The 14,522-nt window shown below is 45.1% G+C and overlaps 1 protein-coding gene across 1 annotated transcript in view; it reads left to right on the forward strand.

The window, feature by feature from the left end:
• LOC129857764 (zinc finger protein 236-like) overlaps positions 1 to 14,522 on the forward strand; it is a 96,782-nt gene that overhangs the window by 71,690 nt on the left and 10,570 nt on the right. The window contains exons 21-30 of the mRNA XM_055926308.1: positions 1,504 to 1,607; positions 2,720 to 3,121; positions 5,387 to 5,532; positions 5,769 to 5,991; positions 7,817 to 8,020; positions 9,234 to 9,377; positions 10,991 to 11,157; positions 11,489 to 11,617; positions 11,734 to 11,928; positions 14,246 to 14,375. Coding sequence (XP_055782283.1) covers positions 1,504 to 1,607; positions 2,720 to 3,121; positions 5,387 to 5,532; positions 5,769 to 5,991; positions 7,817 to 8,020; positions 9,234 to 9,377; positions 10,991 to 11,157; positions 11,489 to 11,617; positions 11,734 to 11,928; positions 14,246 to 14,375 — 1,844 coding nt within the window. The remainder of the gene's footprint in view (positions 1 to 1,503; positions 1,608 to 2,719; positions 3,122 to 5,386; positions 5,533 to 5,768; positions 5,992 to 7,816; positions 8,021 to 9,233; positions 9,378 to 10,990; positions 11,158 to 11,488; positions 11,618 to 11,733; positions 11,929 to 14,245; positions 14,376 to 14,522) is intronic.

Here is a 14,522-nt window from a genome sequence, read left to right on the forward strand (position 1 = left end):
GCACCGGTGTGCGAACAGTGCGTGACAGTGCGAAATGTTTCTTAAAGCGTCAATCTGCAGTTCAAACAATAACACAGCGGTCCCCCATCGCTGTTTGGGTAAAACGGCTGAGTGATGGGTTCTGGAGAAATGTAACCACTCTCAAATTCAAAGAAAGATGTTTGGATGCAAGGACTGACCATGTATATTGCAAATGTATATTTTAAATCGTGTTTTGAGGCTATACAGTGTTTGTTTACAACTACATTGTTTACAAACATTGGAGTAAAACAATGTTAGATTTAGCTTTCTGATGGGGTGCGACAGTTGAACTAAGCTCATGAGGCATGCGATGTTCTTCAAAAATCAATGGGTATATATCATGGGCGTAGCAATCACAGATTGCCCCTTTTAAGGAATGATGCCTCCGCTTAACATGAGCGGAGCGGAATGAGGAGAGGTAGGATCTAGTTTGACAGCTGGAATTGTCCCATTGTTTTATGGAGTCATCTTGTAAGAAGAAGAAGAAGAAATACTGCGATGAAATGGACAGAGGTGCCATATCAACTGCTAATTTCTTTAGTGCAGTGTTCTCGGGCAGTAACTTTAAGTTAGTGACATTTTCGGTCCGTTCATTCATTGCAATCCGAGCATAAAATGTTCTGCTACCAAGAGAATAGGTTTCACTGAAATGAACTTCAGTTTTATTGGACCATAAAAGTTTGATTGCAATTAATGGCGAGGAATATTAGATTGGGCTATTAAGATATTAAGTAATGAGCTTGTCAGATCTTAAGTAATGATCATTATGGCTTTGTCCGACCAGCCATAACTCAAGGCCGTATGGAAATATTTATGGGATAGGCTTAGCTTTTTGGAAGCTCTTCAAAAGTAGCTTCATATAATTATCGAGTCACTAAGCCTACCGAAAACAAGGGGAAATGACAGCAACACCCCAGGGATGGCTGCAACAACGATGTATTCACTTCATTTCATGGTGTTCTTTTATCAAAACAATAAAGCTGACGTGTTTTTGACAAAGACAAGTTACCCTGACAAGCTACCCATTCTCATAGGAAACGTTCTGCTTTGTCAGCAAAAAATGTCATAATATAAAAATAAACGTATCCCTGCTCAGGTTATGAGAGGGAGTAAACTAACAATTTTGCTGAGTCAGTGGCCTTGTGCCTGAACCTTGCAGATTCAAATTCAGGAGAGAAGACGTCCATGTGTTTAATTTCCTGGGAGCCTTGGTAAGCACAAAGCATGCCAAATTAAAATAGGAAAACATCAGAATGGCCACAGGTGATAAATGCATTGTGTGTTACACTGTATTTTTTTAATGAAAAGAATGTGAACCTTCTTTTAATTAATCTTCTTTTAAGTTAACTTCTTTTTAATTAATTCTTAGACTCTGAAACTTAACCTAAAGCGTTCCCCTGACACGCTCTCCATTCTAACAGGAATGTTCACGAGTAACTTTCTCGCTCGCTCTTTCTCTCCCTCCCTCCTCGCTCTCTCTAGACATATCCGGATCCACACAGGAGAGCGTCCTTACAAGTGTGACGAGTGTGGGAAGAACTTCACCGTGAAGTCCACCCTGGACTGCCACATAAAGACCCACACAGGTCAGCGTGTAGTGCACCGTGTGGTCTTCCATTCCACCTGATCAGATGGAGTGGGGGGGGGGGTATCAGAGGGAACACCGTAGGAGGGAAACATTAGTTCAAATGCCACCGTGGGAGTAGCGTAGGCCGATCTGTCCCTGTTAATTAGCTTAAGTGATGTTAGGGTTGTTACTACATTAGCTGCAATATGTTCTCAATATGGTCCAACTCTGGGTGTAGAGTGCACTTTGATCCATGATTTAATAGTTACATGAATAGTTACACACAGTAAATGCAGTGAAAGCGGATCCGTACTCGAAAACAAGAGTTTTTATCAATTCTCGGATACGTAGTCCTAATTTACTATGAACAATATTTAAATCTGCTTCAATTGCATGTCTTTTCGTCTAACGGCGCAGTGGGGAGAAATTGTGCCCGGTGATTTATGGGACGGAGTTGTAGGTTTGATCGCCGGCGCAAGATGGCGGCAGAAAAGTTTTGTTATTCAAGGGATATTAGGAGATATCTCCTCACACCTTGTTCTCTTCTGGTAATTACTGTGGTTTGACACTCTGACCCTGGAGCAGACACACTCATTCTCCCTGATTAATGAGAAGGCCCAGACATTAGCTAAGTATGCCTAATAGTCCCAAGTTATTGTTGAAGAGCTGTGGATTAGTATTCTCTGTAGGGACGTCTGAATTAACTTTTGGCATTGCAGTAATTAGAAAAGGGACTCGTTTTATTGGTACTCTAGGGGAGAAATCGAGGAAAAGGCGTCTTGTCAGAACGGAGGTGCGAAACGTTCATCAATGGAACAATGACATTCAAACTCTCTGTTTCAGGACATCATTGGCAAAAGTTTTTTGAGAATATATATATTTTTTTATTGGTTTCACATCAATCTAGAGTCACAATACACATTTTGGACCTAACACCCAACCCCCACTCCAAACAAACCCCTGACTGCCCTCACTCGATCCCAGACCTCGGACACATTATTGCCAAACCTACCATGTTAAACAATGAGAATCAGTGGTACACAGTAAAGCCCCGTTAGGGCTACATACTATAGGGGAAAACAAGAAGAAACCTACCGTTAACAATGCTATCATTCTGTTCTCTCCCTGCAGGTCAGAAGCTGTTCAACTGTCACATGTGCAACACATCCTTCTCCACCAAAGGGAGTCTGAAAGTCCACATGCGTCTCCACACGGGCTCCAAGCCCTTCAAATGCCCCTTCTGCGAGCTCCGCTTCCGCACCTCAGGCCACCGCAAGACCCACATCCAGTGTCACTACCGGCCCAGCTCAGAGGGTCGGAAGGCCAAGCGAGCGGCATCATCCAGAAGTAACCAGAACCAGCAGCAGCACCCGGTTAACCCAGAGACCCTGCACCCTGTGGGCCTGCTCCAGGCTACTACCACAGACCATAACATCTACCTCCCAGCCAACCAGGTCCTCACAGGCCAGTTTGACCAGAACCTGCTGCAGCAAGGCCTGGTGGGCCAGGCTATCCTCCCTACCTCCATGTCAGGTAAGGGCCCACTCAGTCACTCCCTCACTCACTCACATCAGGGTTGGGGGTCAATTCCAATTCAATATATAAATATTAATATATTGAATTGCACATGGGTTCCTCTCCATAAAATGTATAAATACAATTCAATTCCTGACTTGAGTTTAGGTGGAATTCACCCCGACCCTGGCACACACACACATTCGCACAACCGCCCATTGTCACAAACACAGAATTACTTTATTCTTACTGCCAATACTTATTACCCTATGCAAGCCTAGCTCACCCCTTCCACTATTGACATGAAGCGTGCGCCAAGGGCTGATCAGCACAGCAACCATATTTTACCTGAACAGTCAGCCCTAGCCTAGTCTACATTTCAAACCATAGTTTGAGACTGAGAGGAGAGGTTTGAAGCCTGAGTCCATGTACAGTCTGTTCTCAGTAGCCAGCCAGGAAGAGCTGATGACTGGTGTTTACAGCTACTGGGCTAGTGTCATATCACTAGGCCTGAGGCCATGCATGCTTAGTGCTAAGAGGTGCTTCATCACTGCACACCACAACCTGCCTATTCTGCACTAGGCGTGTTTGGCTGTAGATGCACAGATACACTGGGAGAGGGAGGATGAGAGCTGGATATTACGAGGAAATAGAGCTGGACATTGTGGGACATTACATCGAAATGACGTCATACTGTCGTCATTTCAACCAGTTCCTGGTTGTAACAGTGTCATTTCAACTGTTTTGCCTGCTCTGTCTCATTTCCAGGCAGAATTGTCACTGATTTCAGTGAATTGAGAGGGAGGTCAAATAGTTTAGTCCAGTAAAATGGAAAAAGTATTCATACTTTTTTTTTTCAGAATACTTGGTAGTAAAGTAGGACATGCTTGTCTTTCATAGCCTGATGACTCACACAAAATTATTCCACTGCTCTGTCGTTCACTACGTACTTTAGTCTGAGACTGCCATCATTGAAATTGTTTGTGGTGAAGAGGGGCACGAGGGGTGTTGTATAAAACAAAGTCATCAGCGATTGGATCGTCTCTAACCAATCAGAGTATCAACGCCAATGGCAATTTTCCAAACTGACACTTTACCCCCTTGTGTTCTGGCTCTGGCCCAACCCATTGGTTTCTGGACCAATAAGACGGCTCCGAATGTGTTTCAATTTGGTGAGGGGTCGACGAGGCACTCCGATCCAGACTCATTGTAGAGAAGAAACTAACGTCCATGGGCGTGGTGTAGCATTTGGCTGGAGCAAGGAGTCTGGGTAGCCAGGCGACGTCTTTCACGCCTGGTTCAAAAGCAAGACCAATGTTCTGCAAATATTGAAAAGCACTTTTCCTGTCATTTTCCTCGTGTGAGCCTCATGTCAAAGACAAGTTTCCATCTCATGGAAAATAAATATTTGTTCAATCCAATTCATTGAGACATTCTAGGCTACAACTACAGTATGACGTATCTGCTAGTTAGATCTACGGACTAGGACGAAATAAGGAGTCTGAAACAACATTTGTGGAGTCTGAAAAGCATCAACACTTTAAGAGTTGAAATGTTTTGACTGAACTCTGGCTCACTTCACCTCGAATCTGTCGTTTGTTCAAACTGGCGGCGAGGGGGAAGCCATCCAAAAAAAGCAGCCATGAAATGAATTCCCCTCACAGCGCTGTTCGAGAATCTAGTAGGGTTTCGAAATGACTTAGAAATGGCTTCCACACACCGTGCTCATCGCTGGCACACAACTGGGGGTGCTACTGGCAGCCTCTCTCTCTCTCTCTCTGCATGTAGCCCCCTAGTACCCTCGAAGATCCCCCGTTGGATGATACGTTGCTCTGAGCCACTCCTCTTATCTGTTAAAGCAGACAGAAGGCACATTGAGCAAACACAGACAAATCGGGAATTATTACCATTCGTTTTTTTTTATTACGTGAATCTGCATTAAATGAAATCATTGAAGTTATTTCTCAAAGTCCCACACCTTATATTTTGGTTTATGGTGGGTTTAGAGTGTAGACAGTTGAATTGGGCTCATCGTGCATTTTCTAAGGGGTATTCTTCCAGAATAGATGGGTGTTTGTGATTCATTTAAATGATAGAAAATGTCTATAAATATCACAGAATGGGAGTCTGATTTGTATAACAGCCCGTTATGTGTTGTGTATAAACTTGATGACATTTTGTGCCTTACTGATGTTGTGAAACTTAAAATGCAAATCGAATTATCCAAGCTTGGGATCGTAAAGGTCTTCTAATCTAATGGTGTGGTTTGTGATTGTATTGTAGCGGGTGGTGATCTGACAGTGTCTCTGTCGGAGGGTCTGGCTACTCTGGAGGGCATCCACCTCCAGCTTACCTCTGCCAACCTAGTGTGTCCCAACGTCCAGATCTCTGGCATCGATTCCAGCAACATCAACAACATCACACTGCAGGTAATGAGGGGTGTGTGTGTGTGTGTGCGCGTGTCACTGCCATTGTCACCTACTTCTCACCTTCTCTCTTTCCTCTCCTTTGCTCCACCTCTCCTCCCTTTGTTCCCTCTTTTTCATCATCTGTCCTAACTCTCCTGTGCTCCCCTATCGCTCTCGCGCTCTCTTTTCACCTCTCTTTTCACCTCTCTCTCTCGCTCTCTCGTGTTGACTCATTGGTATTCTCCCATCCCCTCCAGATTGACCCAGCCATCCTCCAGCAGGGAGGTCTCCTCTCCCACGCCCTGACAGGAGACGGAGGCCTGACCAGCCACCCTGGTGTCCACCTCATGTCCACGGGAGACCCCTCGGGGTCCGGCTCCAACGTGGTCCTGCACCCGCTCACCAGCCTGGCCCTGCAGCCCTCCGCTGTCGGCCCCGGCCACGTCACCATGGGCAGCCTTGGCGAGCACGACATCACAGGTGCATGGTGGTCCCGTCTTCACCCCGGAATTTTGCATTTCTGTTCCTATGCTAACATGATCGCTCGGGAGAATTGAAGGGGTAGTTCCCTCGGAAAGTTATGTTTATTCTTTTAATAGTCCACTGCAACCTCAAAACATTGTGTATGTCAGCATTCACGTTTTTCAAGATGGAGCATTTCTTTTCTCCTCAATTTACCGGTTCCTTCAACGGATGCATACATTTTCTTTGTCAACACAGGTGCCTGGTGTTCCCGTCTTCTCCCCCATACCTCTCATATGCATTCCTATACTGACATTGACCACGCTTACATGCGCACTGTATTCCAGATAGTAGTTCATATCCTGCTTAAGGTCTTATCTGTGATAAGCTGTTTAAATGCACATTTGATATCCCGCTCATGAGTATCCCTGTAACCATGTATAAACAGAATGTTCCTTATTTAAGGTCATATGGGTTAAATCGAATAGTAACTGAAATATGGACACTGATTTTGGCTTATTACCTTTCACATGTAGCATAATATAATTTTCAACCCTGCAGAATGTTACATTTCTGGCAGTGAAATTATACAACAGAATGTTATACATTTTGTCTCGAACAGGAGTGGAGAAATTTGAATTCTTTCTGTCAGCATCTCTTGAGAAAATGTGATTGCGCGTGTCATGTGTTATATTTGACACTGTTACGCAAGCAGGACGAATAGAAGTCTTTTCATAAATGTGTTTCGTCATTTTCTCAGCTTTTTAATTTCCTTAAAACCGGTCAAACTGATAACATTTGGACATTTTGAAACAGGACTGTTTTGGAGTTGTTTCGTTTTTTGCCCCGGTCCCTAAACGAAACCAACAACTTTATAGGTGTTCACTAGATTACTACTGCATTCATTCTATCGATGTAAGACATTATTCTGGTGAGCACTACTCTATTTCGTCTTCTGGGGCACCAAGTTATGACAGAAGAGAAGCTGCATGCATCAAACTTTAGTTGACAAAACGACCAAATGTCGGGAAATATAAGCAGAATAAAAAAATATATATTATGGTGGATGGAACTTCAAAGGGAGCCTGCTTTTTGAAGTGATTTGTTTGACAGTCAAATGAAAACATCATCACACAACACCCGTGAAAAGCAAAACTCAGCCTGCGCAGACCGCAAAAAGAACATTAAACGAGATAAGATTTTTTACATGCCACAGTAGCCCGTCTTCGATCAGCATATCCCAGGCATCTCATCCGGGTTTCGCATAACCGGGATGCAAGCTTTTTCGGGTTATTGTAAACGGGATATGATGTTTATATGCATCAACTCAAAAACAGAATACTTGAGTATTGTGAATAATAACAGGATATTGGTGTGCATGTAAACATGGTCATTATCACACAGAATAATTCATGAAATTCTGGATTTTCCTTGAAGACACCGAATCCTTTTTGCTTCCTTGCAGCCAAACTCAAAATGGGTAGATGTTTCACTAAAGTGTTTCTTAACTAATGTATGCAGCTGACGGTGTCTCTTCTGCTCATATCCTCTCCTCTCTTTTGGTTTCCACAGCTTTCTTTTGATGATATGAGTGGTATGTGATGCGTGGCCCCACCTTGAGGAAACTGTCACAACGAGTTTGTTCCACAGCCATGCTTTCACACCAGCTGGACCTACTTTGACGGCACAGGGTGTCAGCCCAAGCCATGGGAGAAGGAGGGAGGGATGGGGGGAGGAGAGGAGAGGAGAGGAGAGAAAAAAAGAGGAAGGAAAGAAGTGAAGAGAGTCAATTAGTTAATGATGGCTTCTGTATCTCCCTGTTTTCTCTCCTTCTCCCTTTTAGGTTCTCATCAGGACCTGAGCCATGTGATGAGTGCTCCAGGCCTGGTGTCCAGTGGGGCTCATGGTGCTCAGGAGATCACCCTGACCATCAACAACTCCAGCCTCACCCAGGCTCTAGCTCATGCCCAGGCCCAGGCCAACGCTGCTGCTGGGGGCAACACTGCTGCAGGCAACCACCCCCAGGAGATCACACTCACCATATCAGGTAGACACACACAAATGATCTGTCCCTATTCTCCATACTTCCCCAAAGTGTACACTTGCACGCTCCCCATCATGGATTTAACAAAGAAGGAAACTCTCCAGCTAATGCTTGCACCAATCCAATATGCTTTTAAAGATGCACTATGCTGGAATTGCTCTGCCATTTCCTGGTTGACGTAATTGCAGTTTATGTGACAAAACAAACAAGTATAGTGTAGCAAATCATTGTATCATCTAAACCGCTGAGAAATATATTTTCCATAACCAACATTTTTTTTCTTTTCAGCTGTTTGAAGCTAGTGTGCAAAACCCGAAAGTAAAAGACTCAAAAACGAAACTTAAGAAAGGGAAGCATAGAAGAGGCGCACATAGAACAGATCTACCGCTTCTTAGGCTTGCTTTCAATGAGAAGGACATATCTATAACACACATTTTTATTTGAATTTGGTCATGTTGCCCAAAAAGTTACATATTGTACACAGTGCACACTTTGGGAAAACACACACACACACACGCACGCGCACACGCACACGCACACACGCACACACACGCAGCTACAGACAAACATGCTCACAAGCAGACACCCACCATAGGCACTCACTCGCTCATGCCCACACACACGTGGCAGCTAAACAAACTGGCTCACAGGAGCACAATCATCTATTTTTCTCTTCACCTTAATTCAACAAACCAAGTTCACAAAAATTGTACAGATAAAAAGGTCAGTAACTCTTTTCCTGAGACTATAATTGGTACTGTCACAGATGCGTCAACAGCGCTTCAAGGATACTTAATCGTGAGGTACACAAAATATGTATGAATAGAATTCTCCTCTCCTATTCTCTCCTCTCCTACGGTAGCCGATTGATGCTGAGACTAAAAAAGGTTTGATGCCAAACAAAAACCAATGATTTCAAAGTGAAACATACAACTCTATGCACAAGTGCGACTTTTAACACTTTCCACAGAACATTTTACAAAAACACATTTACTTGACGAACAGTGCACAGATGCCAAGTTTGATAACAGAATGCTGGTTTGTGATTCTTGTGCCGTCATTCTGTTACCAAACTTTGCATGAATGTAAACAAAACCAAAAACGGAGAGATGAAGACTGCAGACATAGAAAGAGCAAAAAGGGGTGGGGGGGGGGATATAATTTAGTCACGTCACTGTGGGCAAGGAGATCAAATGCATTTTCTCTCTTCCTGTAGGTCAAGACCTCCTCCAGCAGCACGGCGCCCCTGGTGGCGGAGAGATGATTGGCGGGATCAGGCTGGCATCCCACCAAACCACAGGTGCCACCCTCACCATTGGCAATGACCACCTCCTACCTCAGAGCAACGCGGGCATGACTGGTAAGGATTGGCCGCAGCACTGACTGCTGTGTGTGTATGTTTGCATCTACTCACCCATTGTGCAGCCCGCTGGGAGCGCACAGTGAAGGGCCTGTGACGTAAAGTGTGTCGAGTGATTCGTTCAGATGGCGAGATGGGTCCATTAACACGCTGATTGGAGTACCTCTCAACGCTCATCACTTGTGGGGTTTCGTCAACTTCTCTGAGCTGTCGTTATTGCTCTCCTCTCAACTCAAGTGGGCAACATTCTGTGACAAACAATGAATAGGCGTTGAGAGGAGTTTGGTCATTTTACACATGTGTTCTTATTTAACAATGGTGAGTCATCTAATCGAGAGATATTATGAAAGGATGAGAAGATAGTAAAGCTGTGGTTGGATGAATTGTGTATTTGTATGCCAAGGCAGCAGCTATTCTTCCTGGGGTCCAAACACATTAAGGCACTTACGTAACGCATAAAACAAAAGATAAAACACTACATCATATAACATTACACCACTACATATCTACAAATCAAGACGTATAATCCCACCATACAACACTGTACATGTGTGCGTATGCGTGTCTGTTCCCGTGTGTGTGTGTCTCTTCACAGTCCCCGCTGTTCCATAAGGTGTATTTTTATCTGTTTAAAAGAAATCTGATTCCACTGCTTACGTCAGTTACCTGAGGAATAGAGTTCCATGTAGCCATGGCTCTATGTAGGACTGTGTGCCTCCCACAGTCTGTTCTGGACCTGAGGATTGTGAAGAGGCCTCCGGTGGCATGTCTTGTGGGGTATGCATGGGTGTCCGAGCTGTGTGCCAGTAGTTTAAACAGACACCTCGGCGCAATCAGCATGTCAATATTTCTTACAAAAATAAGTAGTGATGAAGTCAATCTCTCCTCTACTTTGAGCCATGAGAGATTGAAATGCATATCATTGTTAGCTCTCCATGTACATTTAAGGGCCAGCCATGCTGCCCTGTTCTGAGCCAATTGTAATTTTCCAACGTCCCTCTTTGTGGCACTTGACCACACGACTGAACAGTAGTCCAGGTGTGACAAAACCAGGGCCTGTAGGACCTGCCTTGTTGATAGTGTTGTTAAGGTTTTGGACAGACTTCTCCCCATCTTAGCTACTGTTGTATCAACATGTTTTGACCATGACAGTTTTACAATCCAGAGTTACTCCAAGCAGTTTAGTCACCTCAACTTGCTCAATTTCCACGTCATTCATTACAAGATTTCGTTGAGGTTTAGGCCTAAGGGGTTCTTGGCCTTTCACATTTTTACGCTGTGGAACATAGTTGCCAAGATTCCTAATTTCCCTTGACACTGTCACATCACCGTTTTAAATGATTCCGCAGAGAACAAGTAAATGATCTGATAACTTCTCATAAAGGATGTGCTTTTTTTTTTCACGTATTTGCTGTTCATGTGGCGTTTTCAGGCATCTGCCCAATCCACGCCAAGTCAATTTCCGCTGGCGTGCTCTCCTTGCGATTATCCCATGCCACAGTGCATCATTCTACCCATTTGAAAATGCATTGCCAATTCAAAATGTATTTTTAAAATCTCGCAAGTATTTCTGTCAAGTTAAATTCTCACCTACTTCCTGTCTCTCCTGTCAGTCACCAGCCTGCCGCCTAGCACCTCCCTATCGCAGACGGCTGGCTCCCAGAGCCTGGTGATGTCATCATCGAGCATGGCCAGCGACGGCAGCGTGACTCTCACACTGGCAGACACACAGGGTATGCTGGACGCTCAACCTCAATTCACGCTCAACTTCAACGCACAGGTAACCACTCGGAAACACACACACAATCATGCACATACACATACGCTCACACACACAGGTAACCACTCTGAAAAACAATTGATTCCCATTCAAAATCACATTTTCCCTAAACACTAACATTAACTCTAATCCTAAACCTAAAATATACTTTTTACAAGTGAGGTCCATTTCTTTGAATTTTTGTTGGTTTTACTATTCTTGCGAGAGGACTTCTGGTACTCACAAGTATAGTAAAATGTGTACACACACACACACACACACCCACACACACACCCACACCCACACACACACACACACACACACAGTAACAGTGAGTATCTTCTCTCCATAGAGTCAGCAGTACCAAACTGTGCTCAGTGACCAGGATCTCTCAGGACAACAGGCCGGCTCCACCCAGCAGGTCATACTGATCAGTCATCACCCCCAGGCCACTGAGGGACAACCCGACAATGTATACAGGGTCAGTCAGTCACTGTGCGCGTGTGTGTGCGCGTGTACCTGTAGGTGTGTTGTTAACAGCTGTCTAAGAAGGACAGGGTGGTGGGTAGGATAATGTGTGTGTTGTGTTGAAACCAGCTATCAGAGGAGGGCCAGGCGGTGGGGAAGGAGGACCAGGGGGAGAACCAGAAGCAGAACCAGTGTTTCTACTGCGATCAGGTGTGTCAGAGTGCCAACACGCTGCGACGCCACTGCAGGCAGGCCCACGGCAAGGACCGGTGCCACGTCTGCAGAGTGTGTAGCAAGGCCTTCAAAAGAGCTACTCACTTAAAGGTAAGCACAGACAGACACACAGTCACCAACACACACACACAGGAGACTGGACTATAGCATGGAACACTGTCAAGTTTGCGGAGTGTGTGGCAGAAAAAGCACCGTAGGTCTGGGCAGACACACACTACAGCACGTTTATATGTTGTATGTATTCCTTCCATTCCCTGATAGTAGTTGCCCTGTCTTGCCCTCAGAGCAGAGTTAAACTCTGGATAATCGTTTCCTGTGGGGCCAGCTCTGAGTACTCTTGAGTGTATTCTGGGCGGTGGGACGGGGTTAGGAGTGGGTTACAGGAGTCAAACGGCTGAGGGTTTCACAGCATTCAGGGGAGTTTAAACACAATCGCCTTAGAGGACCTGAGCACAATGACTGAAACTTTTTCTTCTGCTGCTTCAGTTTCTGACGGGGTCTCGTAAGAACGATACACCAACTGTCACTCTTTCCTCTGTGTCCCAAACGCCTCCTGCCTCCTGACAGGGTAATAAGCCCCGGGAGGAGTGAGAGGTAAAAGTTAACAGCTGAGTGCACACTTTTTCTCCTCTGACAATGCTGTCATAATCTACTCATGAGGATACGGCTGCCCAAGGAAGAGAGGCTCTCCATTTAATAGCTCCACTCCAGCACGTAAACAGTGGGAAGCATTGAGGAGAGGCGGGAGCTTGACCTAATTTGTAGGTCAATATGCAGAGGTCAGCCCCCTACAAGCTGCTCTCGTCCAGCCTGAGAGCCATGCTGTTCTGCAACTCCTCAATGTCCTCCTCTGTCCTTGGCTGTGTGTGTGTGTGTGTGTGTGTGTGTGTGTGTGTGTGTGTGTGTGTGTGTGTGTGTGTGTGTGTGTGTGTGTGTGTGTGTGTGTGTGTGTGTGTGTGTGTGTGTGTGTGTGTGTGTGTGTGTGTGTGTGTGTGTGTGTGTGTGTGTGTGTGTGTGTGTGTGTGCGCGGGCTGTGTGTGTGTGCGCGGGCTGTGTGTGTGTGCGCGGGCTGTGTGTGTGTGCACGGGCTGTGTGTGTGTGTACGGGCTGTGTGTGTGTGGGCTGTGTGGGCTGTGTTTGTGTATGTGTGTACTGAGTGTGTCCGTCTTTACCTGATATGACACGTGTGATCCCCTGATGGTGTGTCTGTGTCCATGTGCATGAACAAGAGAGAGAGCATATTAGATGTGTGTTTTGATTTGTGCGTCATTCAGAGAGCGTTCGTGTGTGTTAAGATACTTATATATCTTCTCTGGCTCAGTGACGCCCCCCTCATTCCTTGCTCATCCTGCTCCCAAATGCTTTCCTCATCTCGTTTACGGAATTAAATGCTCCTTTGTGTAGGTGGAGCACGGCTAGAACCCTATCAAAGCCTCTTTCGTGCTAATCAGCAGCCCCATGTAAGCCCAGAGGGGACATTTGGCCCATAGACTTCCCTGAAACTGGCTTGAGTTTTCGTTTAGAGGGGTGGATGCTTTGTTAGTACATTAAGCTTACTAAGCATTTGATGCAATTACGTAACAGATTTTAGTTCTGGGTGTCCGAGATTAGAGAATGATTAATTCATGTTTTTTTTGTTTTTTCTTCACTTAACTGTTGCTGGGTTCATTAACTTCATGATGTAATTTAGCGATGGAGAGAGACAAAGGGCAACACTTTCAGCAATAGTTAAGCGGGAGATGCCAGTACTTTTAGCAATCATGTTAAGGAGTTGAGTAGCTTTTATTTAAAGGTCAATACCAAGGCTGCTCAAAGTGAGGCCCGCAGGCCAAACTTCACCCTGGACAACATTTGGCCCGCCAGACCAAAAGTTTGGGCGCATGTTCGCACACACACACACACACTCGTTTGTCTGTGTAGTTGGTTTGCTTGCTCAGACTTTCCTAGGACTCTGGGGACATGCAGAGGAAGTTCTTTTAGAAACATTTTTTCTTGATCTTAAAAGCAATTGTGGCTGCTATACTATCCCTTTCATTCATCCCACTATCCTATGACGAGACTGGCCTCCTTGTTTCTTTGTTCATGACTAGACAGTCTTTTTCATTAGACCTCGGAGCTTCTTGATACTTCGTCTTTTGACATTGGAGTTTCTTGATGGGTTGTCATTAGACTTTGAGCTTAATTGATGGTTTGTCAGTAGACTTTGGGGTTTCTGGATGGTTCTGCATTATAGTGTATTTTTAGGGGGGATGGTTTGTCATTAGACTTTGGGGTTTCCGATGGTTTTAAGTGTACGCTGGCGCAATTGGCGGGCCAGTTCTTGTGCAAATTGCAGATTTCTTTTGTAACATATTTGCTCTGTTTCACATTTTCTGTACCCGGGACCTCTGACCTCTTTCTCCTACAGGAGCATGAGCGTGTCCACCAGCGAGGACCCTCACTGGGCTCCCAAAGGCCCAAGTTCTTCAAATGCTCCTCCTGTGATAAAGCCTTTGCCAAGCCCAGCCAACTAGAGAGACACAACCGCACACACACAGGTAATCCCACACATGCACGTGCGCGCACACATAGCGTTCACTCGAATAAATCTCTGACTAGTATTCTATTTAGAACTATTGTACATCCCAGCCTCGAAGGAGCGAAAGTGAAAATGTAGCATATGAATGAAGTTGCCATCCGAGTCC

Source organism: Salvelinus fontinalis, chromosome 6 (genome assembly GCF_029448725.1).
Source record: "Salvelinus fontinalis isolate EN_2023a chromosome 6, ASM2944872v1, whole genome shotgun sequence".
NCBI classification, from domain to species: Eukaryota; Metazoa; Chordata; class Actinopteri; order Salmoniformes; family Salmonidae; genus Salvelinus; species Salvelinus fontinalis.